At 31.4% G+C, this 24,110-nt stretch overlaps 10 protein-coding genes across 15 annotated transcripts; 8 read left to right on the forward strand and 2 right to left on the reverse strand.

The window, feature by feature from the left end:
• Window positions 1-864: 864 nt before the first annotated feature.
• On the reverse strand, window positions 865-3,750 carry LOC128961902 (serine/arginine repetitive matrix protein 5-like). The gene is made up of 3 exons (XM_054308217.1): window positions 2,573-3,750; window positions 1,674-2,469; window positions 865-1,612 (listed from the first exon to the last, which is right to left on the reverse strand). Exons 1-3 carry the CDS (start codon window positions 3,551-3,553, stop codon window positions 894-896), a joined length of 2,496 nt encoding a protein of 831 aa, XP_054164192.1. The 5' UTR covers window positions 3,554-3,750; the 3' UTR covers window positions 865-893.
• Window positions 3,751-3,850: 100 nt separating this feature from the next.
• Window positions 3,851-5,098, forward strand: LOC128961913 (S-adenosylmethionine mitochondrial carrier protein-like). The gene is made up of 5 exons (XM_054308237.1): window positions 3,851-3,974; window positions 4,093-4,249; window positions 4,317-4,426; window positions 4,491-4,924; window positions 4,996-5,098. Exons 1-5 carry the CDS (start codon window positions 3,945-3,947, stop codon window positions 5,096-5,098), a joined length of 834 nt encoding a protein of 277 aa, XP_054164212.1. The 5' UTR covers window positions 3,851-3,944.
• Window positions 5,099-5,380: 282 nt separating this feature from the next.
• Window positions 5,381-6,528, forward strand: LOC128961911 (gem-associated protein 2-like). Its single transcript, XM_054308233.1, has 3 exons — window positions 5,381-5,639; window positions 5,720-5,807; window positions 5,873-6,528. The coding sequence occupies exons 1-3, from the start codon at window positions 5,470-5,472 to the stop codon at window positions 6,524-6,526; spliced, it is 912 nt and encodes a 303-aa protein (XP_054164208.1). The 5' UTR covers window positions 5,381-5,469; the 3' UTR covers window positions 6,527-6,528.
• Window positions 6,529-7,723: 1,195 nt separating this feature from the next.
• Window positions 7,724-9,997, forward strand: LOC128961906 (pseudouridylate synthase RPUSD2-like). Its single transcript, XM_054308223.1, has 10 exons — window positions 7,724-7,829; window positions 7,902-8,156; window positions 8,248-8,436; window positions 8,497-8,685; window positions 8,755-8,833; window positions 8,917-9,058; window positions 9,125-9,407; window positions 9,464-9,633; window positions 9,698-9,815; window positions 9,923-9,997. The coding sequence occupies exons 2-10, from the start codon at window positions 7,965-7,967 to the stop codon at window positions 9,986-9,988; spliced, it is 1,428 nt and encodes a 475-aa protein (XP_054164198.1). The 5' UTR covers window positions 7,724-7,829; window positions 7,902-7,964; the 3' UTR covers window positions 9,989-9,997.
• Window positions 9,998-10,488: 491 nt separating this feature from the next.
• On the forward strand, window positions 10,489-11,397 carry LOC128961727 (ribose-5-phosphate isomerase-like). The gene is made up of 3 exons (XM_054307988.1): window positions 10,489-10,606; window positions 10,682-10,789; window positions 10,858-11,397. The coding sequence occupies exons 1-3, from the start codon at window positions 10,550-10,552 to the stop codon at window positions 11,395-11,397; spliced, it is 705 nt and encodes a 234-aa protein (XP_054163963.1). The 5' UTR covers window positions 10,489-10,549.
• A 529-nt stretch (window positions 11,398-11,926) lies between these two features.
• Window positions 11,927-13,515, forward strand: LOC128961907 (protein ABHD13-like). The gene has a single exon (XM_054308224.1). The coding sequence runs from the start codon at window positions 12,256-12,258 to the stop codon at window positions 13,483-13,485; it is 1,230 nt and encodes a 409-aa protein (XP_054164199.1). The 5' UTR covers window positions 11,927-12,255; the 3' UTR covers window positions 13,486-13,515.
• Window positions 13,516-14,385: 870 nt separating this feature from the next.
• Window positions 14,386-16,958, forward strand: LOC128961728 (sterol O-acyltransferase 1-like). Its single transcript, XM_054307989.1, has 10 exons — window positions 14,386-14,438; window positions 14,557-14,667; window positions 14,764-14,924; window positions 15,022-15,149; window positions 15,271-15,340; window positions 15,420-15,507; window positions 15,573-15,945; window positions 16,027-16,159; window positions 16,557-16,792; window positions 16,902-16,958. Exons 1-10 carry the CDS (start codon window positions 14,386-14,388, stop codon window positions 16,956-16,958), a joined length of 1,410 nt encoding a protein of 469 aa, XP_054163964.1.
• Window positions 16,959-17,719: 761 nt separating this feature from the next.
• LOC128961918 (uncharacterized) lies at window positions 17,720-19,194 on the forward strand. 2 transcript variants are annotated; one of them, XM_054308243.1, is made up of 4 exons: window positions 17,720-17,892; window positions 18,330-18,684; window positions 18,751-18,902; window positions 18,984-19,194. In XM_054308243.1, the coding sequence occupies exons 2-4, from the start codon at window positions 18,351-18,353 to the stop codon at window positions 19,041-19,043; spliced, it is 546 nt and encodes a 181-aa protein (XP_054164218.1). In that variant the 5' UTR covers window positions 17,720-17,892; window positions 18,330-18,350; the 3' UTR covers window positions 19,044-19,194. The 2 variants fall into 2 exon arrangements, with proteins under 2 accessions (XP_054164218.1, XP_054164217.1); XM_054308242.1 differs by lacking the exon at window positions 17,720-17,892 and having other exon boundaries at window positions 18,126-18,684.
• Window positions 19,195-19,324: 130 nt separating this feature from the next.
• Window positions 19,325-20,875, reverse strand: LOC128961910 (ubiquinone biosynthesis protein COQ4 homolog, mitochondrial-like). 2 transcript variants are annotated; one of them, XM_054308231.1, is made up of 4 exons: window positions 20,831-20,875; window positions 20,098-20,452; window positions 19,839-20,038; window positions 19,325-19,770 (listed from the first exon to the last, which is right to left on the reverse strand). In XM_054308231.1, exons 2-4 carry the CDS (start codon window positions 20,438-20,440, stop codon window positions 19,390-19,392), a joined length of 924 nt encoding a protein of 307 aa, XP_054164206.1. In that variant the 5' UTR covers window positions 20,441-20,452; window positions 20,831-20,875; the 3' UTR covers window positions 19,325-19,389. The 2 variants fall into 2 exon arrangements, with proteins under 2 accessions (XP_054164206.1, XP_054164207.1); XM_054308232.1 differs by lacking the exon at window positions 20,831-20,875 and adding an exon at window positions 20,757-20,782.
• Window positions 20,876-21,602: 727 nt separating this feature from the next.
• On the forward strand, window positions 21,603-24,012 carry LOC128961908 (endophilin-B1-like). Of its 4 annotated transcripts, none has more exons than XM_054308228.1 (10): window positions 21,603-21,690; window positions 21,755-21,826; window positions 21,903-22,044; window positions 22,239-22,501; window positions 22,586-22,678; window positions 22,951-22,992; window positions 23,197-23,286; window positions 23,393-23,597; window positions 23,672-23,812; window positions 23,873-23,908. In XM_054308228.1, the coding sequence occupies exons 1-9, from the start codon at window positions 21,688-21,690 to the stop codon at window positions 23,806-23,808; spliced, it is 1,047 nt and encodes a 348-aa protein (XP_054164203.1). In that variant the 5' UTR covers window positions 21,603-21,687; the 3' UTR covers window positions 23,809-23,812; window positions 23,873-23,908. The 4 variants fall into 4 exon arrangements, with proteins under 4 accessions (XP_054164203.1, XP_054164200.1, XP_054164201.1 ...); XM_054308225.1 differs by having other exon boundaries at window positions 21,606-21,690; window positions 23,672-23,785; window positions 23,873-24,012; XM_054308226.1 differs by having other exon boundaries at window positions 21,606-21,826; window positions 23,672-23,785; window positions 23,873-24,012.
• Window positions 24,013-24,110: the final 98 nt, after the last annotated feature.

A 24,110-nucleotide genomic window follows, 5' to 3' on the forward strand; every position in this document is an offset into this window, starting at 1 on the left:
AATGAAAAGAAAGTGTTATGAGATAAGCGATTTGCACCACAAAAATAGTGAAACAGCCAGTGATTAATGTGATCCCCATATCATCGATAACAGTCTCCTTTCATTTGCTCTCCTCAATGATGTCTTCTGGTATTTCTACCATTTAATGATAGTTTCCAACTCTCTCTCTCTCTCTCTCTCTCTCTCTCTCTCTCTCTCTCTCTCTCTCTCTCTCTCTCTCTCTCTCTCTCTCTCTCTCTCTCTCTCTCTCTTTCCTAATGTTTGTCACCGAGTTTTATGTCTAAAACTTTTCGGTTCTGTTGTGTTGTCTATTAGTGAAAAAGTATAAACAGAGTTAACGCACGAGAAGATCATCAAAAATCGGTGGTAATGTTAGTAATGATATATATATATATATATATATAAAGTCGGCAACAATTCAATACAAGGGAAATACAGTCTAAGAAAAGTATCATTTAGTAAAAGTATTTGCCTTTTATGGACCCAAAAATGTAATTTACTTTTCGCTCGACTTATCATTAGTTATAATTACATAACTCTCTCTCTCTCTCTCCTAACTCTATCATCAAATGTGGTTAACATTCATTAATAATAAATTAGAAAAAATATGACACAAAAAACAATTAATTAAAAGTTTGCCGAAAAAAATAGTCATCACATAAAGTACAGCATAATTGAGAAAGAAATGCATTTCGCGTTAATAATGTCTTACTTTTATTATTATCATTAATAATATAGTTTTTATATCATTTTTATATCATTAAATTAGTTACAAATAAATTAAGCAAAAATTAAAACACTGCAAAACAAAACTATATAATATGAGTACATAATAATTGTTTCTTTTTATTATTAGTAAATAATACACACAATTAAGTGAAATATTTAACAATTCAATAGCATTCAATGTCAGATACATGAGTTTCAATGGGATTAGTAGATGAAACAGACAACTCATTGACAGCACCGGTACTACTACTACTACTACTGGTAGTTGGTTGCTGTGGTGTCGACGACACTGGGATTGTCGTAACGTTGCCGTTGGTTATGATATTCTTTAAATAGTTGTCACTTAGTCTGAAATTTGATTTATTCAACATTTTTCTGATTTGTAAGTCCTTTCGGCCGCTCAACACATTCTTCGGTGTGCTATCGGAGCCAAACAATTGAATGCGTTCGCGAATGCGCTCACTTATCACGGAATGGACGGCCGCTATCGGGTGCCAGAACGGCACGAATTCATCTTTAAGTTCGTTTTGACAAAATTTCGTTAACTTTTCGGTCATCTGTTGGCCAGCATATGCCTGCGAAAAGCCTATTCTCATCAGAACGTTGGCCGCACTGAACCGTTTTCGAGCCGAACCGGGAACAAACTCAGACTTTACTTTAGGTTCTTCCACTAAACTGCCCCAATCGATGTCCAGTGCATTCAACACTTGTCGATTAGCCGACAAGTTCTTGTCGTCCACTTTTGCATCGTTAGGATCAGAATCGCCAATAATTGCGTCCAATTCGTCGTCACTGATGGCCTCCAATGCGTCTTCATCTTTGGATTGACTGCTATACAAATCTCGTTTGCTCTTTGAACCACTTGGTCTTTCAGTCCATACATCTAATCAATTGAAATATCAATTAAATAAAAATAAATAAAAATCGTTACCATAATTACAAACCTTCGTTGAAATTATTATTTGTGATAACTGGAGCTTCAAAGACATCAGTTTTAAGTAGTAGTTCGTCTTCATCTTCACTCCAATCGCTAAAGTTGTCCTCAGACTCGTTGTTGACGTTATTGGTCTTGATTTTCGGGTGTTTAGTAATTGGCGACATATCGTCTGTGCTTTTGATGCTTTGTGCAGTTTTTGCAATGCTTTGGGGAGAGTCCGGGACATCCAACACATCAGCTATGGATTCATCGGTACTTATTGATGACAATCGATCCTCATTTGTCGTGTCTTGTAATTTAACTTCATTTGGTTTAAGTTCTTGATTTCCACCACTGATATTATGGATACTTGTGTCGACAGATTGAGTTGACATACGCTCCGATTTAGATCTTCGAGAAAAATCACTTCCTATCGACGATTCTCTGTCGCGACTAATCTTCGAGTGAGTCGAATGTGTTGGCGACGGTTCGCGTGAATAATTACCACTGGTTCGGGAATAGTGTTTACTTGTTGTCGACGCATTGTCCCGATCTGATAATCGGCTATCACGCGAACGATCGCGAGTCGGATATAATTTGATGTCCAAATGAGTAGTTCTTGAACTATCAGCTCTATGGTCATCGTGTTGACCGACAACATTCTTCTGGTCACTGCTACCACTCCGATGACTACTATTATTATGACTAACAAGTTTTTCATGTTTGTGATCAGTTGACAGCAAATGTCTATCGGCAACAATTTTCGACCGTTTATTTGGCGGCGAACGAGTTTCGCTTCGGGAGATAACAATCTTTGGATCAGCCTTTTGGACACCAAATAACAAACAAGAGAATACATATCAAACCAAAATTTAACAATAATTATCTGTTGTTATAATAATTTTTTTAAATCTAAAGAAAACTTACCGAACGTTTTGCTGACCTTCTCTTTGCTGAAGACGACGATTCAGATAAACGACTGTTTTTTGTGAACCGTTCGACGCGATGTCTCTTTTGTTTTTCCTGTTCGGCCAAACTGACCCTTACGTTTCCGTGGCGATCAAGTTTAACCTCTTTAGTCTTCGTGGGTTTATCTCGAGATAAAACATCTTTGCCATGAGTACTACTGGCGCCACTCTTAACCGATATTGAACTCGAAACATGACTTTTAGATTTAGACTCTTTTAGAGTCTTAGAGTTAGAAGAAGTGCTGTCAATAGGCTTATTGGCCGCACTTTTGACAGTCTTTTTGTTATTTAAATTAATGCCACTATTTTCACTGCTTTCCGTTTTAGTCAATGATTTTAACGATGACCCATAAGAACCGGCTTCCGATGATAGAATAGATGAACTTCTGCTGACATCACGCGGCTGTTTGTCAGCGCCCAGTGGACTGCTATTATCCAACTCTTTGATTTGTTTTTGAATTTCAATCAGTTTTTGCTGCAAACCTTCACTATCACTGTCTTCGTCTTCACATTTAATATTATATTTGTGACTCTTGTGACGTTTGGCCGACGATGAAGATGACACACTGGGCATATGTCCGGCGGCCAAATCCGAATCAACATTCGCAGCCAACACTAATGACTTGACGCGACTGTTTGTGTCCAATTTGTCGTCACTTTTAACGCCCGTTTTGCCACTGCTTGATGTCGATTGTCGAGCAATCGGTGATACAGACCTCCGGTTTGGCGAAGAGTCGTTGCCGCCGCGTCTCTTGCGGCTCATTCGATGTCTTAAATCTTCCTCATAACTGCTAGCAATGGCCGCACTACTGCTACCTCCGCCACCACCACCACCACCACTACCGCTTTCACAACGCTTACCGCCACTTCTTCGGCCGAGTCTTTCAAAAACCGATTTGCGTTCACTGGCCAACAATTGTTGCCCACTATTGGTGTCCATATTACGATTCACAATAAACAAATCTCGCTTACCTAAACTCACACACACACGCTATCGATGTTGATGATTCCCGATCGGTAAACTGTGTCCACTTTATCGGTCAAATCAATGGCCAAACTCGTAGCCAATGATAACAATGGATGCCATCAGTCAAATGGCAATGCATTGACTGCGCAGTCGCTGTCATTGAAAGTGTGTTTTGAAAATGCATTGCATTTCTAATACTGTACTAAACATGTGATTACATAATGTATTAAACAATCTATTGATTGATAAAAATATAAAATAATTAAAGTTATTGTAATTAACTGTAAATTACTCGTCAATTAAGTGATTACATGTTTGCAACAAATTGTTGTTTTATATGATATGAAACCAATTTAATAATCAAATGACTAAAGAAGCAATTGTACCGTTAATTGTAAGTTAAATAATGTTTTGTCTATTTTTTTTTCATTGAGATTATCTGTTTTTTATTTGTTTGATATAAATCAATATTGGTTTATGTCTTTGTTTACGCCATTATCGGTAACCACTAGTCGGGTGCGATGGCCGGCATGTGTGTCGACTTGACTCTCTTCCCGATCGATACCATTAAGACACGACTTCAAAGTGACGCCGGCTTCTGGAGATCGGGAGGGTTTCGTCACATCTATTCCGGTCTGATGTCGACAATGATCGGATCGGCACCTAATGGTTGGATCAACTCTTGAGCACATTATTTGAAATAATTAAGTTTTTGTTTTAACGAAACATTTTTTAGCCGCAATTTTTTTCTTGTCATATGAAACATCTAAATCTTCATTAAAGTCATTAATCTCTACAAAATATGAGCCGATTGTTCATATGATGTCCGCATCGGTTGGTGAAGTGGTAGGTATATTGTCGTCTATTTTTTAAAGTTGTTCAGTAGTCAAGTATTTTTACAAACAAATAGACCGCTTGTTTAGTCCGAGTGCCGGTTGAAGTGATTAAACAGAGAGCACAGGCGTCTCAGGGTTTAATTGGTGGTCAACAACGACCTCAAACTAGTGGCCAAATTTTTCGACAAACCATCTCACGAGAAGGCTTTAGAGGACTATATCGCGGCTATTTGAGTACAATAGTTCGCGAAATACCGTTTTCATTGATACAGTTCCCGGTTTGGGAGTATCTTAAGAAACGATGGATAGCACACCAAAATCATCAACCGTTGAACGCCATTCAGTCGACAGTTTGCGGAGCTGTTGCCGGCGGTTGCTCTGCACTATTGACTACTCCACTGGATTTGGCCAAAACACGCATAATGTTAGCCGAAACTGGTGCCGCATTTTCGATACGCGATATTGCAATTGTCCTCAAAATGATTTATACGCAAAACGGTGTTTTCGGGTAATAGTTGATTGAATTAAAAATGAATTTTGAAAATTATTAAATTACTTATTTAAAAAATATATTTCCAGTTTATTTACTGGTGCTGTTCCCCGAGTGGTTCATATATCCATTGGTGGTGCCATATTCCTCGGTGGTTACGATATTATCTCAAATTTTTTGCATAGTTTATAGTAATAAATTTTATATAAAAAAACTATTTTTACCGCTAGATATCAATATTTTTGTAGTGATATTTATAAAATAACTTTTTTTAAATCATATATATATTATAAAAATTTCTACTGTAATATAGATTGATCAAGTTTATTAAACAAAAATACTATAATTAAATTTAATTAATAATTTTAAATAATTTTTAAATTTAAATAAATTTATTAATATTACTGTATATAAAATAAAAAGTTTATAACGAGTTATTCATATATAACGTTATAAAATGTTTTTTTTGTTGACATTTAAGTCGTGTGTGAATCACATGTTTGTGACATTTGTTTTGAATTTTAATATAAATTAATTGTTTAATCAATTGATTGTTTTATTGAATGAATTTAACGCAAGACTTTGAAGAGTACGATGAAGTGGACACCAGTGATGACGACTGCGGCGGACAATTAGATCGTATACTTGTACCGAAACTGCCGGTCGCACAGTTCGACGACTACGATCCGAATCGGCCGCCGGTTACCGGCGCGGAATATCTTAGACGGGTTCAGTCAGTAACCGATTAATTGGTCTTTCAATTGATTTGGATATTGTTTGAGATGATAATTGTTGTTATTTTTGTTGCCATAGATTAGAAGCACAAAAGTGTCCCGAAGTAGTCGTAGCGGACATGGATTTAAGTCGGTTTAAATCTAATCAAACTCTTGTCTATGAAGACGTATGTATTGATGACAACACAGAGTTTTCATATGACTTGTGATAATCTTTTATTTTATTTTACAGACAAACGGTTTTATTCGTCTCAAACCAGAACTGATACCACCGGTCGACTGGCAGAGAGAACAGGTGTCTGAGTTTAGTCACGTCAGGACAAGACTTGCAAAGGAAAGAGAGCACAGACTGTCCACGGGTTCAGTGGTCACACAATCCGTACCTCACAATCGACCGATGAATTGGTGGCGCGAGTTCTGTATCGGCAAAACAAGTGACAACAACTCGAGTGATGACTCGAGCGATGAGTCCATTTGTGATGACAAGTCGGACGTTTCGACGACGACCGACGGCACACCTAATAGTAGTTCACAATTAAAGCGAACTAAACGTCAAAAACCTGAACCCAATGTTCCACTATTGAGTACATTGTGTGGACTCACTCAGGATGAAGTGGTACGAGTGTTGAGTTATCACATCCAATGGATTCGTCAGTTCAAATTTACACAACATATGGGTCTATGGATCTACTCATTGCTTGTCTGTCTCGACAAACCACTTCCAGCCGATGTTTACTCTACTTTACGTGACTTAAGTCGTGTATGCAGTGAATGCCGACAACGGTGTCGATCGACTTCGGATGACTGCACTGAGTGGTGGGCTTTGAATCTAATTATTTGTTTAATCGGTGGCTATTTTGATCAAACAGATATGTGTGATCAGTGACAGTCGTGATGTCATTATTTAGTTTAATTAAATACATTATGAATTCAATTTAACTTAATTTTTATTAGTTGTCTAAACCAATAAAGTTTGAATTATTTTATATAATTTAATTATATATTTTTTACATTACCGTCTGTACGCGCATATAGCCCCACTCATATGGCATAAAGGTCTATATTGTAAAACTATGGGGCAATATATGAGTTACACCCCCTACCAAAAGTTTGATTTAATTTGTCGTTTGTTTTAAGAGTCTTCCTAATCCTAATTTATTGATATTAACGTATTTTTATACAATAATTACAAGTAATTAGCAACAACAAAAAAATTACAAACACTTTGGATAATAAATTACATAAATTTTTACAACAAAATACATCAAATTATGTAAAAAGTTTTATTGAAAAATAATTGCTAATTAATAGCTAAAAAACGTCTAGTTTGTTGGAAAAATTTTTCCACCAATGCCACCTAGGTAATTTTTTGTGCAGGAGATGTTTGTGTGAAGTATTTTGTAAAAATATCACAACTAATAAACTATATTATCTAATGTAATAATAAATGATTTAAATATTCAACTATTTTATAAAATTTATGAGTTTATACATAGCTTACATATAAAATTTAATAATAAATTATGATTATATTGATAGATATAGAAGGATAAGAATGACCCAGTACATTTTATAGTTGGATAACTACTTTATGTAATTCTACTTTTTAAAAAATTTTAACTTTAAAAAAATGTTAGCAACAGTTATTTGAATACTTAAAGCGGTTGCCTATACCTGTATATTATTTATTACAACTTTAACATAACATATTGAAGATTTTTGTATTTTAATTTAATAAACTTTATTAATATATATCCACAACAAAAACATAATAAATAGTTAGTTAATTCAAAATAAATAGTTTACAAAATATAGTAAATAAATAACGGTTAACTTTTTTTTTTTTAAATTCATCATGATAATATTTATTTTTAATTACATACAATAACTATAAAACTTTGAATTAATAAAATTAATAATAAATTTATATTGTTTTTTAGCCTATAATTAAGTTATAAGATTTTCATATTTTATTATTTCTATTATAAACTAATCTAATAATAAGTTATTAATTTATTGCATTTATTATAATCTAAACGACAGTCAAATACAAACACATGTGTTTGTGTTGTCTATAGATAGTTGTTATGCAATGCATTGATTGACAATAACAACAATTCAATCAATTGTTTTCTATTCAATTGATATTATTATCATATTTTCAATCAATTAATTATTTCAATTGAATGGTAAGTAATTGTATAAACAGTTGTTTTTATTATATTATTTAATAAAATCAATTGATTTTGTCGTCAATTTAGTTGTTATCACCTACTAATTGATCCGTCAGTTTCAACATTTTTGGCCACTTTTCTGACCATTAAATGTCTTATTGTTTTTCACGTTTGTCTCAAATTTGCGAGTTTAAGATAAACCAACTGAAAATATCTACATTTAACCGATTGTTATCATCAACGATGTCCGCAATTAAGCGCAAACACGACGACGACGACGACAACAGCAACAAACCGGCAGATGAATTGGTGCCGATTACTGACCAGAAAACTAATTCAGATGTAAGTCATATCTGATAATAACAGACCAATTATGGTGATAGTTGTCTACTATAGTGATACCAATAATAACTTATGAACGATAAAATTGTAGACAAAACGCAAAAGATTGCAATTACCCGAGTATTCATTGGACGATTCGGACTATTATGTGGATAATGGCTTACGAAAGGTATATCCGTATCCGTTTACCTACTATTCCCATTGTAAGGGACGTTGGATGGGACAGGAGTTGTACTCATTTTATTCAAAAGAGTTCAGAGGACTGACATCCGAACAACTGGTATGTGTGTCGTGTCTTCAGTTTTTAAAATAAGTAATATTTTTATATTGAATTTTAAAGAAAAAGCGTATAGAAGACGGACTTCTTCAAGTAAACTATCAAAAAGTTGATCTCAATTATCGACTTAAAGGTCACGACCTATTGACACATAGACTACACCGACACGAGTTACCGGTACTATCAGCGCCCATACCTATTATTCACTCGTCAGATGAAATGCTTGTTGTGGACAAACCGCCATCTATTCCAGTTAGTCACTCATATATGTCTTAAAATTATTGAATAATTGATTGTAATGTATCATCACTTAACCCACAGATTCATCCGTGCGGTAAATACCGACACAACACAGTAATGCATATTTTGGCCAAAGAGCACAAACTAACCGATTTATACAGTAAGTTGCGATTTAATGATAATTATGTTTTACGATTTTATTGACCTTTTTTACGATTTTTATAAACCATTTAATGATAACAGATATTCATCGGTTGGATCGCTTGACTTCAGGTGTTTTATTGATAGCTAAGACAACAGCCATCGCTCAGAAACTTCATCAACAAATTAGAGATCTTGTACTCGAAAAACAATACGTCTGTCGAGTGGAGGGAAAGTTTCCTGAGTTAGTCATTGAAACTTTCAAAACCATTGAATTGATATTTTAATATTAAATATTTGTTTTCTAAAGCGGTGTCATAACATGTGAACAACCACTGGAAACACTGTCCCATAAGATAGGCATTTGTATTGTAGATCCGACGGGAAAGCCGAGTATTACAACATTTGAAAGACTTAACTATAACGGCAAGAGTAGTACAGTGTTATGTAAACCAAAAACTGGTCGAATGCATCAAATTCGGGTTCATTTACAATACTTAGGACATCCCATTCTTAACGACTCTTTTTATAATAACCTTGTTTTTGGTCCTCAAAAAGGCAAAGATGGACAATACGACAAAACTAGAGATAAGGTTATTATACTTTTTATTTGATTACAAAATATATGATTTAAATATTTTATCTACAGTTGATTGAAGACATTGATGCTCAACATCAACGCATACTTTATCTCTTAACATCACCGACTGTTCAATTATCACCCGAAGAACAAGCAGAGAGTGATCGCAAACGAGATATTGCATTGAAAGCGCTTAAACATTACACGGATAGAGAAGAGTGGAAAGTGTTGACTGAAAAGTATTAAAAAAATAACATTTTGTTGTTTCTGAATATTATTGTATTAATGATAATTTTTTTTTAGTTATAAACCAAAGCCTGAGCTTTTAGTCGACGATCCCGATTGTGATGAATGTATAAACAAAACAATTGATACCAATCCTAAAGATTTGCTAATATATTTACATGCATTTTGTTATAAAGTAAATATTATTTAAAATTATTTGTTTGTTACAATATTTTAGATAAATTCCGGATATTTATTGTAAATAATTGACTTAATTTTAATTTATATTAAACATTGAATTAGGGTCCCGATTGGGAATATAAGACAGCACTTCCCGTTTGGGCACAGGACGACTGGGATTATGATTAATATTAGATTTTGTTGTAAATAATTTGAATCATTTTTTTAATATACCAAACATAATAATTATTGTTTTAAATTATTTATAAATAAAATTAAGATTTTTGTCATACAAATTGTAAATCGCGCGAATAAATATTGATAATATTGATAATAATAACAGCTGCAGACTAAATGCTTATTCAGGCCTTAAATTATACATAATATTATTCTTACAGTAAGTTATCGTTAAAATAGATGAATATTTTTTGATTAAAAATTATATTATGTAATAAGCAAATAAAAAGCTCATAATTGTATATATCTAAATATCTGATATTAAATATCTAAACAATTAAGATAATTAACTAATAATATTATCATGAATTTATAGCATGCATTTAATCAACAGCTTTGATGTGCTGTAATAATAATGTAATATTTGTTAACCAATGATTGAACGACACATTCAGTTACGTTATTATATTACCTGTATATACCGGTAATTTAATTTAATATTTCATAAGTTAGTTCAACTTTTTTTTTAATTAACTGTAATTAAATTTTTGTGTGAAAATTTTAACCGAAAAAATGCCACAATTGGCCAAAAAAGTTGCCGCTTTTGCCGCAGTGGACAATCATGTAAAGGTAACTCGAGTTTCAATTACAATCCATTGATTTATATATATATATATATATATATATTGTTAAATTAAATTTAAGAATGGATTCCGTGTGGGAATCGGTAGCGGAACTACTATTGTCTTCGCTGTCGAACGGATCCGTGAACTGAACCTCAAAGATGTCATATGTGTTCCCGTCTGTCAACAGGTTTTTAATTCAATTTAAACACTAAAATAGTTTAAGAAATTATTATAAAAATTATTTCTCCCCAACAGTCACGACAAGTGATTTTAGACAACAGCCTAAAATTGGCCGAATTCCAGGACATTGCCGAACTCGATGTCTTCATCGATGGCTTTGATGAAGTTGATGTTCACACAAGAACTGTAATATTCGGTACCTGTACACTGGTAACGGCAGTCAAGATTTTTGCAGCCGCTGCTAAACATGTTGTCTTTGTCGGTGACCAAACTAAAAGATCGGAAAAATTGGGACAAACTTTTAAAGTAGGAATTCCTGTTGAAGTGATTCCTTTAGCTCACAAACAGGTGATTAAACAAATTGAGAGTCAATTTAAAGGAAAAGCTCTATTAAGAAAATCTGATAATGATTTGAAACCGACGACTACATTGTCGTTCAACAACTATATCATTGATTGGCAATTCCCGGATGACATCAAAAATGATAACTTTTTAGATATCTATAATAAAGTAAAAGCTATGGCCGGTAGCATTGAGATGGGTCTAGTGTTTGACGCCACTACCGATATGACTATCTATATGGGCGCTACCGATGGCACACTAATTCGTGTTTGAACATCAATATAATCGTTATGTTTATAAAATTGTGGATCAACTACAAGAATATTGTTTTTATTTATTTTATAATAATTTTCTGACTTAAATAAAATTTGAATATAAATATTATTTACATGAAATCTACTGAAAAATTAAACACATAATCAAAAGGTAACAAATGATTAGTCTTTTTTAATCAACGACTGTATCGACTCTTTGGCTCTTTTGAAGATTTTTTTGTCAGTTCGCTGGTCTTCGGGAACTATCAAATGTGTGATAAATGTGTAAATTAAAAAAATTTAGATCTCATATATAATCGGCAATTTAGTTGACCAAAATGTCAACTTTAAATACCGTAGTCTTGTAATCGATACCAGGCATATATGAAACCAGAAAAACCGGCCAAAAATATCCAACCGGAGCCGATACGAATGGCCACTGGAATACAACGGTATTATAAATAACAATGACAAAAAAGTGAAACAATTGATTAACAAATTTTCGGAGATTTTCGGAAACTGTTGACCAAAAAAAAACTTACTTTTTTAAACAATTGTTTATCGGGTCTTATAATTGATAATCAAATCAAATGTCAAATAAGTTTTATTCAAACAAAAAAAAGTTTTTCATTCAAAATCAATCAGTTATTAGTCGACCGACAAACACATTGAAACACGTGTTGTCATAACAACAGTGACAACAAACTGACAAACATATTGTTTGTTTACATTTTGGTGTTTTTGTCGGTCGTAGACAACAACAACATCTATGAAACACTCAATGAATCGATAATATGTAAGACTCCCGTCGGGTGTGTTGTATGGCCATCACTATTCTGACTGACTGACTAACCAGTGTGTGTGTGTGACGGCCGCAATGCGATTGTTTCGTATGATCGGCTTTTACGTGGCCGTCGCCAAAGGCATACTTCATCTCTTAATATATCTGTCAAAAAAGTGCCGCAAACTGTTGGTCGCCGTACTTGCGGCCATCGTTGCCGTCTACATATTGTTCGGCTTCTGGTTGGCCACATTGTCCACTATAACTGGTCTGGTGTATGTCGTATATAATTTTTGCGATTATCTTCTCTATAATCCAAACGATCCGCTGGACAGTCGGACAAATATTATGAGTCCCGTGTCGTACAACTTATCGTTTGAATCGTTGTTTATTACCACTGAAGACAAGGTCCGCATCAATGCTGTTCTTATCAAACGACCCGACAATGAGTACGACAAGTGTCCTACAATGATATACTTTCACGGAAACGCCGGAAACATTGGTCACAGATTGCAAAACTGTTACGAACTGTATCATGAAATCGGATGTAATATACTGTTAGTTGAATACCGCGGTTACGGTCTCAGCAATGGATATCCGTCAGAGAGTGGTCTCTATAAGGATGCCGTTGCAGCGCTTGACTATCTACTTGAACGGCCAGATATTGATCAAAATAAAATCGTTGTGTTTGGCCGCTCATTAGGCGCTGCAGTTGCCATCGATTTGGCTAAAAACGGGAAACACTGTCAAAATATTGCCGCCATTATCATTGAAAATACGTTTACGAGTCTTCCAGACATTGCTCGGACACTATTCAACTGTCGACTAATACGAATGATACCGAATTGGTTCTACAAAAATCAGTACAACTCATTGATGAAGATCTCATCGGTGGTCATTCCCTGTCTATTCGTATCGGGTCTTAACGACGAATTGGTCCCCTCGTCAATGATGACCTCTTTATTCACACTGTGCTCGAGTCAGGAGAAAGAATTACACCGTTTGGACGGTACACACAACTTCACGTGGAGGTGTCCCAACTATTACGCTATTTTGCGGACATTTCTGGCAAAAATAATGCCCGAACACAAAGTTATGATCGCGGCTAACACCACCACCACTACTAGCAACTCTGCCACAATTGGTTATCAACATACTATGAATTATACAAATTTAATGGTAACTAATGTTCATCAACTGCCACAACCGTTATCAGCACATCAGTCATTATCTCCAGAACAACGACAACCATCGAATCAGACGCTCATCTCTTTTGATGACAACGATTGCAAATCGTTTGCCGATCACAATACTATTGAAATTTAATAATTATTATTATTATTGTATTTTACTTAATTAAATTATTTTTGGTTTTTTTGTTGTTGTTTTGGTTACTGTTGTATTGTGTTGATAGATATATGTTGTATTTATCTTATATTAATAGTAATGATATTTTTAAATTGTATATTAATTTGTACTCAAATCGATTTTAATTATATGATTTTATTCTCAAAAAAACTACTAATTTGTATTCATATTAATTGAATATTGAATTAATTTTTATATAAATCCCGGTTAGAGCTCAATGTAAAAGTTATACTAATGTAATTAAATATACTGTATGTAAATTATTATAAATTTTAGTGTATAATTATTATTATATAATATAATTGTTAATCTCTTGTATAATAATAATAATAATAATAAATATTTTTAACACAAACTAAAGTAAATGACTATTTTTATAAATTAAATTGTATATAAAATATTATATAAAGTAAACATTTTTATTATTTTGATAACAATTATTGGCTTATCTCTAAAAATTAAACTGTTAGGGCAACCAAATACATGGGAGACTGTCATGTTTGATATACAAACAGATAATTGAACCGTCAGGTCATAGGACTATTTGGATTTTAAATGTATTTATTTGTTTGTTTCAGATTTATGTATCGGTGTATACAGTACTAAATAGATATGAGATTAATAAAAATAACAAATCAAGATATTTATAAAAATTATATAAAATTGTTGCCAAAAGTTAATAATTTTATCTAAAAATATAAAATTATCTTAATAAAAAAAATTAATAATATAGTGTATTATTAGTAATAGTTTCAAAAATTTTAACTGCATTTAGTGCAATTATATTAAAGTACAAATTATTATAAATTATATTTTTTAATTTTATAATAATTTAACAAAACAATAGTTACCGAAATCATGAGTCAAAACAATTGGCAAAAAAAGTTTGTTATCAGAGACTCGACGCTAACGTAAGAATATTAATCATTATAATAATACATAATTTATTAATAATATTTAATAATAATTATTATAATTTTTGTTTTATAATTAATTGTAATTTTCTGAAAAAAATTATTTAATTGATAGTGAATTATTTGGTCGGATTCAAGATATGAGATCAGCTTATAATCTTATATCTGCCATTTTTACACTCATTTTTGCCACAACTTTATTACATTATGTGATTGATAACAATGAGTAAGAAGTCTTTTAAACAAATAAAAATATTTGTCATCAAATCATCAAAAAAAAGTTGTCATTAAAATTACTCTTTAAAAATATCCATTTTAACAGATTATACGCTGACCTCCGATGGCTTAACTGGTGTTTCAGTAATAATAAGTTTCATTTATTGGCTTTTGCTTGGCTTAAGATGCAGATGAGTGCTGTATTGATCTTATATCCAGTATTAAGAATATGGTTGTGGATAAAGGCTAACAAAAAGATCAGCTCAGGTATGTCATCGAAAAATTATGTAACGGTATTACCGATAAATAACATTTGATTAACAAATCGTTGTTAAATAATTTTGTATTTTTGTTCACTACACAGATATTCATACAATAATTTTAGTATTAATTTCACTGTTATATCAATCATTTTTATTCATCTATGGCTACAAATTTGTTCAGAAAAATTCATTTTCATGTGTTTGTCGATTTGCTTTGCTTATTGAACAAGTAATGTCTTTAAAAATTTAATCAATCATTTTTAATTGTAAAATTTTGACTATTTATACTGTAATATATTTGTTAATATTTTATCATTAATAACATTTAATTGTATAATTTTATTTATTAGGTGAGATTATCAATGAAATCGCATTCATTTATTATTGAAAATAGATTCAGAAATATTGAATACGGCAAAGGTTTTTATAATAATATTATTATTATTATTATTAAAACAGATAATAATATATTTAAATATAACATAATTTACTTGAATAGATAAAACTAGTCGTGAAGCGCCCACATTATCACAGTTGCTTTACTTTTTGATAGCACCTACACTATTATATCGGGATAACTATGCCAGGTATGAGATAGTACAGTAAATTTTGGATAATTTTTTGTAATCAATTTTTTTGACCCTTTTTATAGGACCAGTAAAATTCGGTGGCGTTTTGTTTTCTGGTACTTTTTCCAGGTTTTTCTCATCATATTTGCTATGTTTGCCATTAGCTGGCGATTTGTTGAACATTATTTCAAATGGACGGGTGTTAAACCGTTTGAAACAAAACAGTTGATTTACATTTATTTGATGGCATCGTTGGTCGGCATTCAATTGAAACTACTGTTATTTTATGGTATGTTGCACTGTTGGCTCAACGGTTTTGCCGAAATGTTGCGCTTCGGTGACCGAAATTTCTACAATGATTGGTGGAATTGTACCGATTTTGTCACATTTTATCGCAAGTGGAACGGTGTGGTCCACGAGTGGCTCCGGGAGTATATTTTTAAGCCAACCCTATATGTAATTGTTTTGATAAATGTCTTAATTATTATTATTATTTTATTTTTATAATATATAATTTGTTTGTCTGGATAACTATAGTTAACATCGGGTAATAAGGGTGTGTCGGCACTGACTGTATTTTTGGTGTCGGCTATTATTCACGAATATATATTGAGCGTATCATTTGGTTTTTTTCTACCGGTGCTTTTCTGTTCATTTTTTATAATAGGAGGTAATTATGTGACAATTATAAGTTTATAATTTATAACTGACTATTGTTTACCACTGAATGTTTAGATTATAATCTATAATACACAAAACAACAAAATATTGATAATAGCTATTATTATAACATTTTTCTAACTCAACAAACATTAATTTATACCTAATTTTATTAAAAAAAATACAGTATATTTCTCGTATATTCTCTAAATATTAAGCAACTGTTGGCAACTGTGCCATTGAAAAATAGTTTTATTGAAATTTAATTCAAACAAAACATTAACTTTTTTCAATAACATAAATATTTATGACTATTTAATTTTATTGCTTACATAATTGAAATTATTATTATTATCTCATTTTGATTTGATTTCATATGTATTGCTATTATTTTACATTCAATATAGTAATGCTATTTTTCATCGGAAAAATCAAGTTCAAGGTTTCGCAAAACAAGAGATCTGCAAAAACAGATTCACCGAAACATAACTCATCCGTCAAACAACAACAACAAGAAACTAATGACAACTCATTTTCATTGGGAAATATGCTTATGTTTATGAGTTTGTGTCTGGGATGGGGTTTAATGTTAATGTTGTATAGTATGGAATCGTATTCAAGAATCAACTGTCCCTCCAATGATGTAATAATGCATTTTAAAAATATTTATTATATAATTATTATAATAGCACTTAAAAACACTTGTTTAATGTATTAATCATTTGTTTTTTTCAATTTCTACCCCTCTATAGACATCCCTTTCCAGTTATCTATGGCCACGTTTCTTGAGTTGTGTAATCATTAATTAATGATTTAAATTATAATGATTTACACTGCCATTCAAAACAAATATTTTTAATGAAATACTCATTTTTATTGAATCTACAAATTATTATGAATTATAATATTATTATTTTTTTAATAATTTTTAAAACAAAATAAATAAAATTTCTGCTTAAATATTACAATTAGATTTCATCAATACGTTTGTACTTTTTTTTAATGAATGGCAGGACTTATAGTATCTGTGGTATAGTATCCGATACATACACAGAATATTCAATCGACTAATTAAACAATAAAAAACTGGTTGTCCTTCACGTTTGACTAAAAATAAAAAAAAATTCCCTTAAAATTCAATGATTATTTGCATTTTGATTAGTCGGAAAATAAATTAATACATGTACTTAACTTTTTTATATATAGATTATATTTATGTTATGAATTTATTATTATGTATTATAACTTATTTTTTTACACAAACAATTCACAATACTTCAAAAACATCTATTACTATAACATATTTGTTAAATCTATTATAAAAAATATAGTCACTAAGGAAATAAATAGACGAAACTTTTAAATATTATTATAATAATATTATCAATAATTTTTATGACATTTAATGACAGGAAATATGCGCTAATATTGAATGAATATTTAAAATTAATAGATGTCTGTATTTAATGAACAGAAAATTTTTTATGATTTTTTTGTTTGTTTGTTTGTTTGATAAAAATAATTTATTGTTAAATTTATAAATAATTATTTTTTTTAAATATAGTAATTGTTTAGTTAAATTATGTTTACTCATAAAAGCCTCGCTTAACTTTTGATAGTTTATTAATAAAGTGTATTACATTGAAAAAAGGACAGGGAGTGTAACACCAGATAAATTAAGTTTGAAACTATTGCCAGTTTGTAATATAATAATATATTATTATTTATCAATTTATATTGAAGGTATTAGTCATATCAATAATTTTAAAAATATTATTATTATTAAATTTTATTTATAACTTAATTTATACTGTAATTTATAACTTTTTGTATTACATGTGTTTCTAAGTTGACAAAACTATAATTTATATTCATATTTTTTTTATACATTTTATATCATTATTCATATGTTTTGCATGTTTATCGAGAAATTTAACAAAATTAATTAATTTTCATAAAAGTTTTGTCAACATTTGTAACATCTGAATACCTATAACTTTATATAAAACTTATTAATATTACTAATGATATTATTTTTTGTTTAATCTTCTATTTATGGAAAAAAAGTTTATAAATTTAATGTCAAACTAATAATTGGAAATTAGTTTTAACGATCAAAAGTTTCATTCAATACGAACTATAAAACTGCGTTTAAGTTATTTTGTTATATAATACTATAGAGTTTAGATTGAAGTTAAAAAATGCATTACTTTGTGGCCATAATTACCATAATTGTGATCTCGTGCGGCATATGCTCGTCAAAGATCACAATTCGTACCAAAAGACAAGTGGAAAGAGAGGGCAACTTGAATGAGACGACTACTGTTATTGCCGGCGAATCGGGTCGAGAACCGAGCGATCGAGACTTTGAAGTGGTTCCAGCAAAGGATGACGACAAGACTGATGTCATGGAAGTTGATTTCGATCCAAACGACGGGACGTTTGCTTTTGGTGGCAAATTTCCGTCGTTTTTCAACCGAAACTTTAACACACACTATGATGATCTGTTCCGACAAATGACCAGAAGATTTGAAGGTTTGATTATTTATTTTTTTTGTAATATTTTACTTAAAAAAAGACATTCAATTATCAATTTTACAGAAATGTCTCGGCGTATGTTTGAACGGTTCAATGCGACCACCAGTCAGTATCCGGATAACTATAACGGAACTAAAGAAGAGATTGTTACCATCGATGGCAAACAGTATGTTAAGAAAGAGCATGTCATCAAAAAATCCGACGACAATCTTAATGTAAGTGATATCATGTTTTTATATCGAGATCTAATTATAACAGCATTTAATTTAATGTCTAAATTGTTTTATTATTGCCAGATATTCCTTACGTCAACCACCTATGAACCGGTCGATGACAAGACTAACGAAGACATATAATATGCAAATAAAAAAAATGATTAAAATTGTCATTAAATTTTGCAAATATTTTTGATTTTATTTTGCTATTTATATTTTATTGGTATTACTGTACTTAATGATCTGTTTTAGTATTATATTTCCAACATTTTAACAAATAAACTATAATTTTTATATATACATAAAATTATATGTTAAAAAGTTGTTTAGTTGATGATTACCATAAACATTGTAGAAATGTAAAAACATTTTTATTACATAATAAATTATATGGCATACTATTATATTATAAATTACCGGTACTATAGTTTACATTTGAATCTAAAATATTATTACCGATATATTTAAAAAATTTAATAATTTATAATTAAAATTTAGGAATTTGTGGTATTTTAAGCTCCCGTCTCAAGTCATCCAAGTTTTGTTCAAATCTTTTTTCATAATAGATACAAATTAGTGACCGGGCTTCGTGTCCGCACTTTAGCGCCCACGGGAGTCCAATGGTTACATAGTTTTTTCGTTGCTTCGGTGCCAGCCGTACGGCACCGAACAGACCAGCCGACCAACACATAGGAAGGTCAGTCTGTATGGCTTCAATCCATTTGACCAGAACTTCGCCCAACATATTGGTCGGCATTCCGAGCACCGCGTGAATCATGTCATGTACTTCACGATAGCGTTGCATAACATACGCCAAGTGGACGTCATCTACAAACTTGACGGGTTGTCGACTATCGGGAGTTACATTCTGGTGTATTGTTTAATTAAAATTAAAAAATTACCGAAATATTTGTTAAATTATCATATGATAAATACATTTATAGTCAACCAATTATAATATTGTCGGCCAAAAGTTCCGTCGGGCAGTGTGGCCAACCTATCAATGTCTATAGTTGTCGAGTTTATTCGTGGTTTGTCTTCCAGTATTTGTCGGCCCTCGTCATCACTCAACATCTGTTTGTGCATCTTTTGTAGCGCCAAATATCCGGTCGTTTCACCGAAAACGGCGATCATATCTGTTGTACAAATTTTTATCAATACAATTGTTAACAACTCTGGCCATCAAAGACAGTACCATCTCTGTAGGGATCAGTGATAGCGGCAATGGCCGACCCAACTGATAGCAACACTTTCTGTGTTACTGTTGTCGGGATATGTGTGTCATATAAACTGATAATTGGTTCATCACTGCTGTCATGTTGTTGTCCATCGTATTCATCGTCAGAAGACTGATCGCTTGCATCTGAAGTTTCTGCAGTAAATGTCTGTTGTTGTTGTTGTTGGCGATGAGTGCCATAAAAGCGATCAAACGATGGCCTCCGACAACACATTGCGGACACATGTCTGGCAATCATCGGTTGCCGATAATTACCGGAAATCCATGGCATCAGTCTTGATATCAATTGTTTGGACGACATCTGTCTGTAACTCTGCAGAAGACGCCAAACAAAAACAAACAAAAGAAAAGTTTATTTTTTCAGATAAAATGTTTGATAAAAACAAATGAAAACATTTGAAAAACTAGAGTCAAACAATTGAACCCGAAATTTACAGACAGAGACCCAAACCGTGGTCAAGTATGCGGGTATTTTTCAAATGTTACCATGGTACAATTTATTTGGTATTATATTAATAAATAAAAATAATGTCTTTTACTAATTATAAAATAATTTTTAGTTTATTAAAGATATTATTATGATTTTGATCTATCAATAGTTAAAAAAATACCCGAACCTAAACCCGATTTCAGGATTCCCGAGACTAGACTACTATTGTAAGCAATTAATACATTAAAAAAATAAATTTACATTTTATTTGTCTCTAAAATCAAATCAAAACAAACAGTAAATGCTATGAAAGATAACAATAAAATCAATTTTTTTATTGTTTTAATGTAAACATAAAAAACACTTAAAACTAATTGTGAATAAAATGTCTTTTCATTTAAACTGTATATTAATATTATGATTGCATAACATTTTGTGATAAACATAAACAAAACAAACAGTTTTTAGCGCTGATATTATTGACAACTAAAATGATAGACAAAAAAGTAGTCAATAAATAAATAATATGAAAATTATTTCATTCATAACATATTATTGGGTAATAATTGTATTGTAATGAGTGATGCAATCTATGGGATCACTGGATCTCTATTTACTAATGCATTCAATCAAATGCTATGTCTATTATAGGGACTGACAGTCAGTCAGACTCTCACTCTCTCTCTCTCTCTCTCTCTCTCTCTCTCTCTCTATGTGTTGACGTTTAGAGAGAGGCTGTTGTTGTGTTTGGTGTCAAACAAGTGATTGACATAACAAACACTGTTTTTTTATTAATCATTTTGTTTTTATATACAATAAATATATGAATATTAAACAATACAATCATTTATTATTATTATTATTATTATTATTATTAATAGTTATATAGATTAGAGAAACAAACAATGAGTTCATAAAATCAAATGTTCATTGAATTCAATGATTTTTTTTAAAAAACCATTTCATCGATTAATTAGTAGTAGTTTTTTGAGGAAAATATATTATTAATACAATAATTAGTATTATTTTTATTATATTTACAAAAATGATTTCATTTATTATATTGTGTTTTGTTTGACATTTGTTTTTGCCATTGAAAGTGATTATATCCGCTACTTATGGTTTGTGTTGTTCGGCCGCCTATAAAACTGGTCATTCATTAAGTCATTCAACTATATCTTACAGATGGACTTCAGCGCCAAGAGTCTGAAAGGTCTGGTCTCAGATGTGGGCACTGTCTTCACCAGAGCTAAACAGGTTTGTCAATACAATATATATTTTTTGTATTAACCATTAAATTAATTGATGATATGTTTGTCACCGAAATGGACAGTACGCTGAAGAGACTATAGGAACGGCCGAGAAGACCGAATTGGACGCCCAGTTTGAGAGTTTAGCCGATAGAGCCGATCGCACCAAACTGTGGACAGAGAGGATAGTATCGAAAACGGAGGCAGTATTACAGCCAAATCCAAGTATATATTTTACTACTGACTAGTCTGTGACTTAACGGTTCCCGAGAAAAAAGTAATCAGTTTTTTATTTCCAAATCACATAAATAATAAATGATTGGGATTTTACGGGAAACCACTCGTTAAGATCACTTCACAATTTCTGTAGATTAGTTAACTTAGAGATGGCATGTATTTCTGCCTGATTTTTATTATAGATACTCGTTATGGAGACATGATTTTTGACAAAATAGGTCCCTTAAAGGGTGAACGGACACGCAATCTTGAGGCTCTCGGCACTGATATGATCGATGCCGGAGTCGAGTACGGTCCGGGAACTGTTTATGGCAGTGCTCTCATCAAAGTTGGTAAAGCACAGCAAAGTTTAGGCGGAACCGAACGCGAGTTTGTGGCCAATTCTGACCGCAATTTTGTTCAACCGTTGCGAAAGTTTTTAGACGAAGACATGAGAACAATCACTGTAGACATTATACGATCTTAATCTTAATTGTTCACTAATTGAAGTCTTATTTGTTTGTCTGTTGTTTTGCTTTGAATTTAATAGAAAGAGCGAAAGATTTTGGAGACCAAACGGTTAGACTTAGACGCGGCTAAAAACCGTCTGAGAAAAGCCAAAACTCTTGAGTCGCAGACTAATGTGAGTCACATTTAATGGCATATTTGAGATATTAATATATAATTTATAATTTAAAAGTTATGATCAGATTTATCATAATTATATGTATTTGATAACTAAATTAGTTTAATTATTATCTGATTTTAATACAGCTATTGGATATCTTTTTTTTTATAAAAAAATATCAATACTTTTCATTCAAAATTTTTTAACTTTTTAAAAATATATCTATAAATCTAACAAATGGTTTACTATTACTTGTTTTCCTTTCTTTAACAATATTGTGCTTAAAGTCAAAGCTTAAGCCAGAAATGATTGCTAAGGAGATCGATCAGGTATTTAACATCTATTATACTGAACGATAAAATTAGTTTAATTTATTTCATTTGTTTGCCAAATATAATGTTTGATTTGTTTTGATTGTATATTTTTGACAAATATTTTTTTAGTTTGTTTTATAAAATTTAAGATAAAAAATTTAAAGAAATTGGGAATTTTTATCTTATTTTTCTTTATTTCTTTAATAAATGTGATAATAGGCCGAACATGAGCTCAGGTTAGCTCAAGAAGACTTTGATCGGCAAATAGAGATAACACGGCTTTTACTGGAAGGTATCAGTGCTGCACATGTAAGTCATAAATTGATTGATAAGTTTTATAACGTAATAATTGATTTTATATTTTGTCGTTTTCCATAATATTTCCCAATTGATCCAACCATTTGATTAATTCAAGTCAAATCACGTGCGCTGTCTCAATGACTTTGTGACGGCACAGATAGCATTTTATGCCCGATGCAATCAACACATGTGTGATCTTCAGCGTGAACTACAGTCGCCCGGTTCAGCACTATCTAGTATTAGAGGACAAGTCAATGATTTGACCTCACCATCCGATGAAATCAAACCGAGTTTACCGCTCGGGAAACGTTATGCAAAAGGTATTGTCGATTGTTTTTAATTGGCGTCAAATACTTTTCATCAATGATTGTCTATTTTTTAATGCGAGTCTTAGCTCTATATGATTACGAATCGAAGGACAGCTCAGAACTGTCACTAATGGCTAATGAAGTGATAATTGTTTCGCATTCATCTAATTTAGACACTGATGTCATGATTGGTGAAAGAGGTTTTCAGCTAATCATTAATTAATTCAGTTATTTATTATTATTACGGAATATCCATTTGATTAACTAATTTTGATTATGACATACAGGTTCCCAAACGGGAAAGGTACCACTGGCCTATCTTGAGATTCTCAACTAATTTTTAAGCATCACTTTTAGCTTATTTTTTAAACATCAGCTAATTATCAACTACTATAAAATATCAATTTATATATTGTATATTATATTTGTGGCAATTTTTTGAAACTAATCTTAATTAATTGAGATTTTTTAAATCAATTTCATTACTAGTTTATAATTTTTTTATATTAGTTTAATTCAAATTAT

The sequence above is a fragment of the Oppia nitens genome, unplaced genomic scaffold (genome assembly GCF_028296485.1).
Source record: "Oppia nitens isolate AA-2021 unplaced genomic scaffold, nextdenovo-longstitch-racon4-pilon3 scaffold5_pilon_pilon_pilon, whole genome shotgun sequence".
NCBI classification, from domain to species: Eukaryota; Metazoa; Arthropoda; class Arachnida; order Sarcoptiformes; family Oppiidae; genus Oppia; species Oppia nitens.

Bases quoted from the DNA above. Each gene is read 5' to 3' on its own strand.
- LOC128961902 (XM_054308217.1), bottom strand. From the start codon at position 3,553: ATGGACACCAATAGTGGGCAACAATTGTTGGCCAGTGAACGCAAATCG. The intron at 2,470-2,572 runs GTAAGTTTTCTT...GGTGTCCAAAAG, and splicing joins GAAGGTCAGCAAAACGTTCG to GCTGATCCAAAGATTGTTAT. The intron at 1,613-1,673 runs GTTTGTAATTAT...TCAATTGATTAG, and splicing joins AAATAATAATTTCAACGAAG to ATGTATGGACTGAAAGACCA.
- LOC128961913 (XM_054308237.1), top strand. From the start codon at position 3,945: ATGACTAAAGAAGCAATTGTACCGTTAATT. The intron at 3,975-4,092 runs GTAAGTTAAATA...GGTAACCACTAG, and splicing joins AAGCAATTGTACCGTTAATT to TCGGGTGCGATGGCCGGCAT. The intron at 4,925-4,995 runs GTAATAGTTGAT...ATATATTTCCAG, and splicing joins ACGCAAAACGGTGTTTTCGG to TTTATTTACTGGTGCTGTTC.
- LOC128961911 (XM_054308233.1), top strand. From the start codon at position 5,470: ATGAATTTAACGCAAGACTTTGAAGAGTACGATGAAGTGGACACCAGT. The intron at 5,640-5,719 runs GTCAGTAACCGA...TTGTTGCCATAG, and splicing joins GAATATCTTAGACGGGTTCA to ATTAGAAGCACAAAAGTGTC. The intron at 5,808-5,872 runs GTATGTATTGAT...TTTATTTTACAG, and splicing joins AAACTCTTGTCTATGAAGAC to ACAAACGGTTTTATTCGTCT.
- LOC128961906 (XM_054308223.1), top strand. From the start codon at position 7,965: ATGTCTTATTGTTTTTCACGTTTGTCTCAAATTTGCGAGTTTAAGATA. The intron at 8,157-8,247 runs GTAAGTCATATC...ATAAAATTGTAG, and splicing joins ACCAGAAAACTAATTCAGAT to ACAAAACGCAAAAGATTGCA. The intron at 8,686-8,754 runs GTTAGTCACTCA...CTTAACCCACAG, and splicing joins ACAAACCGCCATCTATTCCA to ATTCATCCGTGCGGTAAATA.
- LOC128961727 (XM_054307988.1), top strand. From the start codon at position 10,550: ATGCCACAATTGGCCAAAAAAGTTGCCGCTTTTGCCGCAGTGGACAAT. The intron at 10,607-10,681 runs GTAACTCGAGTT...ATTAAATTTAAG, and splicing joins CAGTGGACAATCATGTAAAG to AATGGATTCCGTGTGGGAAT. The intron at 10,790-10,857 runs GTTTTTAATTCA...TCTCCCCAACAG, and splicing joins GTGTTCCCGTCTGTCAACAG to TCACGACAAGTGATTTTAGA.
- LOC128961907 (XM_054308224.1), top strand. From the start codon at position 12,256: ATGCGATTGTTTCGTATGATCGGCTTTTACGTGGCCGTCGCCAAAGGC.
- LOC128961728 (XM_054307989.1), top strand. From the start codon at position 14,386: ATGAGTCAAAACAATTGGCAAAAAAAGTTTGTTATCAGAGACTCGACG. The intron at 14,439-14,556 runs GTAAGAATATTA...TTTAATTGATAG, and splicing joins ATCAGAGACTCGACGCTAAC to TGAATTATTTGGTCGGATTC. The intron at 16,160-16,556 runs GTAATTATGTGA...CATTCAATATAG, and splicing joins TTCATTTTTTATAATAGGAG to TAATGCTATTTTTCATCGGA.
- LOC128961918 (XM_054308243.1), top strand. From the start codon at position 18,351: ATGCATTACTTTGTGGCCATAATTACCATAATTGTGATCTCGTGCGGC. The intron at 18,685-18,750 runs GTTTGATTATTT...TCAATTTTACAG, and splicing joins AATGACCAGAAGATTTGAAG to AAATGTCTCGGCGTATGTTT. The intron at 18,903-18,983 runs GTAAGTGATATC...TATTATTGCCAG, and splicing joins AATCCGACGACAATCTTAAT to ATATTCCTTACGTCAACCAC.
- LOC128961910 (XM_054308231.1), bottom strand. From the start codon at position 20,440: ATGTCGTCCAAACAATTGATATCAAGACTGATGCCATGGATTTCCGGT. The intron at 20,039-20,097 runs GTACTGTCTTTG...TTTGTACAACAG, and splicing joins CACTGATCCCTACAGAGATG to ATATGATCGCCGTTTTCGGT. The intron at 19,771-19,838 runs GTATTTATCATA...ACAATACACCAG, and splicing joins ATAATTGGTTGACTATAAAT to AATGTAACTCCCGATAGTCG.
- LOC128961908 (XM_054308225.1), top strand. The intron at 22,993-23,196 runs GTATTTAACATC...ATGTGATAATAG, and splicing joins TTGCTAAGGAGATCGATCAG to GCCGAACATGAGCTCAGGTT. The intron at 23,786-23,872 runs GTTTTCAGCTAA...TATGACATACAG, and splicing joins TGTCATGATTGGTGAAAGAG to GTTCCCAAACGGGAAAGGTA.